At 34.3% G+C, this 6,000-nt stretch overlaps 1 protein-coding gene across 1 annotated transcript; it reads right to left on the bottom strand.

Moving 5' to 3' along the window:
• Positions 1–385: 385 nt before the first annotated feature.
• On the bottom strand, positions 386–4,234 carry LOC123201108 (pollen receptor-like kinase 2). The gene is made up of 3 exons (XM_044616568.1): positions 3,440–4,234; positions 1,742–2,467; positions 386–1,159 (listed from the first exon to the last, which is right to left on the bottom strand). Exons 1-3 carry the CDS (start codon positions 4,095–4,097, stop codon positions 486–488), a joined length of 2,058 nt encoding a protein of 685 aa, XP_044472503.1. The 5' UTR covers positions 4,098–4,234; the 3' UTR covers positions 386–485.
• Positions 4,235–6,000: the final 1,766 nt, after the last annotated feature.

Genomic DNA, 6,000 nt, shown 5'->3' with positions numbered 1-6,000 from the left:
TTTTTTATTAATTTTTTTTAAAATAATATTTTCATATATTTTTAACAGACTCGCTTGCCGGCCTTATATGGCAGCCAGGGGCACAACTTGCTAAACCCATGGATCTAACAGAACCAACCTTTTTCTATGCTGAATTGATGTAGGTCATGCGAAACCCGACCTATTTGACACCTTTAAATACTCCCAATCTAAAAATTTTTCATTAACTATAGTTAATTATAATATAGAATATTCGCAAGCTGTCCATTAATTTGTTTAAAAGAAATTTTATTAGAAAAGAGAGGGGATGGAAACCAACCGATGGAAAATCAGCGTCTAGAAAACCATGTCGACAGGAAATTTGCACACCGAAACCAGACAAGTTTCAATTCACCAATCAAAATATTAACATGATTACTCTATGCAACCAAAAGAACAAGCAGTTCATATAATAGAACAAAAAAATTAACAAAATAATCATTCTCTTAATAAATTAATCAATTGCTTTAAGGCATTAAGTTAGAGAAATCCTCAGACTTCCCTCTTGAAGATCTAAAATCACCTTCACCATAAGAAGAGTAGAAATCATCATCCCCATCCTTTTCCTTTAACTCTTCAATCCTCTCAACAGCCTCCTTCAACTCCAACCTCTTCTCCACTTCTGCTTCACAACAAGCCAATCCAATCTTCAATAACTTGTTCATCTCCCCTTCACTATTCTTTGTTCCTCCCATATCTTTATCATAAACTTCGCTTGTACTTTCTACATCATCGCCATCGCCGACAACAGACTTCACCCAAGTAGCCAAATCGTTTTCACTACTCTTCCCTTGTTGCAAAAAGTTTGCAGGGAATTTCCCAGTTAGAGTTTCCAATATCAATATCCCAAGGGCCCATACATCTGTTTTCTTTGTAATTCTTCCATGTTGTAACGATTCAGGAGACTTATAGGCCACCATCAATTCTCGGGCACTCTCCTGGTTGATTACGGGAATCAATCCGTAGTCTGCAAGAAGTGGGTCGAATGATTCCGTTAAAAGAACATTTGAGGATTTTAGGTGACCGTGTGGTGCAATTAGGCTTGGCAACTCTTTGGAAAGATATGTAAGACCCTTGCTCACGCCTTTAATAATTTTCAATCGGGTTGCCCAATCAAGACCTGGATGCCCAGATTGGTGACCTGAAACCAATAGATGAAACAATAATATTAACCTGTATAAAATAAACAATAAAACTATGTGTACCTATTTTGAATATATAAATTAGTATACATTTGATATCTCATTATATAATTAAGTGATTTTAAATTAAAAATAAAATAATATTTAATAAAGTAATGACTCACAAAAATGTAGGGCTGGATTCGAGCCGAGCCGGGCTCGGCTTGGTTTTTTAATGGCCAGCTCGAGTTCGGCTCGAGCTCGACTCGAGCCAAACTCGGCTCGGCTAGAGTTCGGCTCATTTTTGGTTCGGCTCGGTAACGGCTCGGCTCGTTTTTTATATCAAAACGACATCGTTTTGTATATATATATGGATCAAAACGACGTCGTTTTGTATAAAAAATTAAAAAAAAATAACCCGAGCCAACCCGAGCAGAGCCCGGCTGGTTTCGGGCTCGAACCGAGCCGAGCCGAGCTCGAGCTCGAGCTGGCTCGGCTCGAGTCCAGCCCTACAAAAATGTATAACTATTTGTATGCTCAAAATGGGTTAATACAATGTTGCTGTTAATCGAATATAAAATATGCATTATAGATGCATTTACCATGAAGATGAACTGCCAAGCTTCCTCTTTGAACAAAATCAGAAACCAACAGCTTCTCTTCCTTCCTATAGTAATAAGCGACAAGAGGGAGCAAATTGTCATGCCTTAATCTTCCTAATCTCCTCATATGCTCGGAAAAATCTTCTCTTCCAACATTATTCATTTTCTTAAACCTCTTAACAACCATCATTTTCCCCGAGCCAAGAGCCGCCTTGTATGAAGATCCAAAGCAACCACTGCCCAATACTTCCGCAGAGGATCTCAGCAAATCCTGTAAATCAAACTTTTCCCTGTCATCTCTTACAAAAGAAAGCTTGGTAGTTTGTTCAGGTTTCTTATCTCCCGAGACAGACAATTCCTGTGAATGTATTGAGCGTTGCTCTGCATCCTTAATGCCTGGTATATTTTGAAGGTTTGATGGTGGTGGAGCCTCTATTGTGTCGGGTTCTTCTTGTTTCTTGCCACGGAGGATGAAGAGGGCTACCAGTATGGCTGCCAGCGCCACCGCCGCAACTATTGAGACAATAACTATGGTCAACGTGGGGGGCTTCCCTTCTGTGGGGGGCTCAGGTGGGGAGTTGCTGGCGTTGGAGTTTAGACTGGGACTGGGGCTTGGCTGGGACTGGGGCTTAAGTGTGGGACTAGGGCTAGGGCTAGGGCTAGGAATGCTTTGGCGTATGGTTCCATCGCATGAGGCCAATGGCACCCCACATAAACCTTGATTGCCTATTTCGCGCCGCACAAAGTATGAGAAATCGAATTTATATAAAACATTGTAACCATTTCAATAGTAAAATTATTAAGACAATTTAATTAGTTAATGCAATATTATTTAACACTAATTTTAAACAAATAAATATCGTTAATTAATTTAATAATATTATGCAATATGATTCATACACCAAATATAGCATAGCTGAAAAATAATATAATTTAATTTTATACCATGATATGCAATTTACTTAATGCTATGCTATATTGCTTTTTGAGTATTAAAAGGTATTAGATAAATGATAAAAAGAGTAATATTACATATAAAAATAAATTGTATAATATAATATGTATAAATTAAAGTGGTAATATATAATTAAATGATTTTAAAATAAGATAAAAAATAAACAATTACAACACCAAATTACAATTTAACATTTCAATTTATATAGATAAATTTATATAATTTGTTTGTATGTTTAGTGTTATTCGAATAAAAAATAGGAAACTTAATTATAGGAAGAGCCATGCATTGTCATAATTTAAAATTTCAAGTTAAAAATGAGATAAAAATAAGCAAAAAAAAAAAAAAAAGGCAAGACACAATTACTCTATCAATAGAACTAGGCATATATACTCTTGAAATACAATTTAGGTATATAGATAATGTGTCATCATGTGATTGAATGATTTTAAATTAAAAATTAAAAAAAACACCTAATCACATGAGAACACATTATTTGTGTAATCAAATTATATATAGAAAATATGTACACATAGCATTACTCTTAATCTATTGATGGAATTTGTATGTGATTTCTTACTCTATATATTACCTCCATGCATGTTCAATTTCTTGTTTTAATTTAAATCTTGAGACTATGAAAGAACAAATGAAGGAAGGATGTTTAAAAATTAGAATAGAATAAGAACTAATATGTAATATTAATTGCATGAATATGGAAAGATAATGAATTAATTAATTACCTGAAAATGAGGAAGCATCAAATTTCTGAAGGCTTGGGGGGACAGTTCCGGTCAAGGCATTGTTGGAGACATTGAAAATTTGCAATTCCTTCTGTTGAAATTCTGGAATCTCGCCCACAAATTGATTTCCTTCAAGACTCAACTCCTTTAAATTAGACAAACCCGTTAAGGAGGATGGTATTGCACCAGAAAATTGATTATTTGCTAAATAAAGTTTCTTTAACCCGACAAGATTCTCAAACTCATCCCTCGGAATATCCCCAGAAAATTTATTATTTGACAAATAAATCGATTTCATAGCAGGAAGTTTCCTCAAAGAAGGAATGGAACCTTCTAACTCATTATTCATCAAACTTATTGCTTTAAAATCACTCATTTCAGCTAGACTGCTCAAGTCAATTTGGCCCTTTAGCCCCTTATTCTCAAGATGTAGACCCCAAATGCTACCTTTATTACAAAGAACGCCAACCCAATTTGCATGATTCCCGTTGCATGGAATAATTTGATCATTCCAATCGATCAAGGCAGACGAATCCACCAGTGAAGCTTTGAACTGAAGGAGGATTTCGGTGTCTGATAAACTAGAAGATGCAACAAAAAAGAAGGTAATCAGTTGAAGGAAAACAAGTAAAAACAAGGGCTTATATTGAGGAGCCATGGCATAGCAATGGGGGCGTTGGACGCGCGCCCTGAAGAGAAGAGAAGAGAAGGGGCCGACCAGCTGCAATGGAGAATTGGTGTTTTTCGTTATAATTTTTTTTTTAGGGGGAGAAATGGCTTAGAAATGAAGCAGAAATCTGAGGGCGTAGGGAAGAGAGGAGAGAGGAGAGAATCGGAGGGAGAGAGAAAAAATGTGCTAAGAATAGGGAATACTTTTTTATTTACAAAACAAATTACGAAGAGGAAAATGAAAGGCTTTTGATTTGTATAGTTGAAACCGTCTCTATTTTCCTCTCTGTGTACGAGCGGTGTATGTACATTGCATGAGAAATGTTCGGTTTGCCTTTCGATGTGACAACACTTCTAAGCTTTTTCTAATTGTGTTTTATCTTATGTCTCTACAGCATTATTCAAGCCCACCAATTATAAGCAATAGTAACCATGATCAAGTAAATAATACGGATTGGCTATGATCCCATTTTGTGAATACAATTTACGTATATAGTAAGAATAGTTGCGTGTTCATGAACTCATAGAATTTTAAAAAGAGCCATAAAACGTAAAGGGAACACATCAATTTTTTATATGGTTCAGTTATGATCATAGTATATATCCATGAGACCGAGTATGAAAATTTCAAATCCACTATATGTAACTAAGATTAATCACTACTACAATCATTTTGTTAAGCATACAAATAGAAAATCAAAAATTAAAATTTGATTAATAAAAAGTTATACAGATTTGAAGGTAAACACAAGTATCTCACTTTCTCATTCTTACTAAGCCTCTAGTTTGGGTGAGTTTGGGTGAATATGTTCAAAATGCCCTTAAACATCAACTAAATTTTCTTTGGTTGAGTGAGGTTGAAAATGATTCATATCAAAAGAACTTTAAATTGTTACAGTAGTATCCTATAGTCCATCGTCACTAATGTGTCTTTAGATGTGTTCATAATTATGAATTAATTAAATGGTATTCTTTATCTTATATTTTGTATTCAAAATAGACAAATCTTTAAAATGATTGAATCATGATGAGGAGATTAGCCTGTATCGATCAACTAATCGTGAGGGTCTTGTATTCACATAAGATGGTCGTTCTAGAAACATTCATGATTTTGATATTACTTTGACCAATGACACATACAATATAGTAAAAACTATCTTAATATTAAACGATCCTATCAAAAGGTGGTGATAGATCTCGCATATCAAAGTTGTTCATAAACAGTTGTAAACGTGTCTACTAAACAGACCAACTAAAAAGATTCTATATAAATAGTTGTTTTAGTGTCTATAGAATATATCTTTTTAACAAATGATGGTACACATGATCTTTTAACTTGAGATCACCATGCCATCTTGTACAAATATCAGTATGATTTGGTATTAATCCAACGTAGTCCTTAAAAGAGATTGCCAAAAAGGTGATGATTGGTTATATCAATATATGTACAAAAACTATGGTGGATCAATAAATGATTTATCACTCTTAAGCATAATATCTCTTATAGTTCTATTGATGGATATCAATGACCACATAAATTTGTGGCTATAATAGGATTAAGTTGGTGTTCAATCTAATACTATTGAGTTATTGAAATAGATGTAAGTTCATGCATATTGAGGACACCCTGAGATAGACACTAAATCTATGCCACTACCTTAAATAGATATGATATGATAAAATGATCAAATTATATAAGTAACCGTATTGTTGATAGGTTAAAAGTCAATCACTGAAACTTTGTTAGTCAAGTGGTTGTGATATTTTACTAAAGACAAATCTCAATTGTGTATAGATGACAGATGGGTTGTGAGATTGATACAAATCCATATGTTCTTGACCTAAAGAAGAGCTTATGAATTGTACACAATAAAAGTTTATCAAACTTCGGA

Source organism: Mangifera indica, chromosome 17 (assembly GCF_011075055.1).
Source record: "Mangifera indica cultivar Alphonso chromosome 17, CATAS_Mindica_2.1, whole genome shotgun sequence".
Taxonomy (NCBI): Eukaryota; Viridiplantae; Streptophyta; class Magnoliopsida; order Sapindales; family Anacardiaceae; genus Mangifera; species Mangifera indica.
This window is presented reverse-complemented; position numbering and strand designations above follow the sequence as displayed.

What these genes read in the sequence shown, in the direction of transcription:
- LOC123201108 (XM_044616568.1), bottom strand. Translation starts at nt 4,097, where the DNA reads ATGGCTCCTCAATATAAGCCCTTGTTTTTACTTGTTTTCCTTCAACTG. An exon ending in TGATGCTTCCTCATTTTCAG is followed by an intron (nt 2,468 to 3,439) that starts GTAATTAATTAA and finishes GGCGCGAAATAG; the next exon opens with GCAATCAAGGTTTATGTGGG. An exon ending in CTTGGCAGTTCATCTTCATG is followed by an intron (nt 1,160 to 1,741) that starts GTAAATGCATCT and finishes TATTGGTTTCAG; the next exon opens with GTCACCAATCTGGGCATCCA.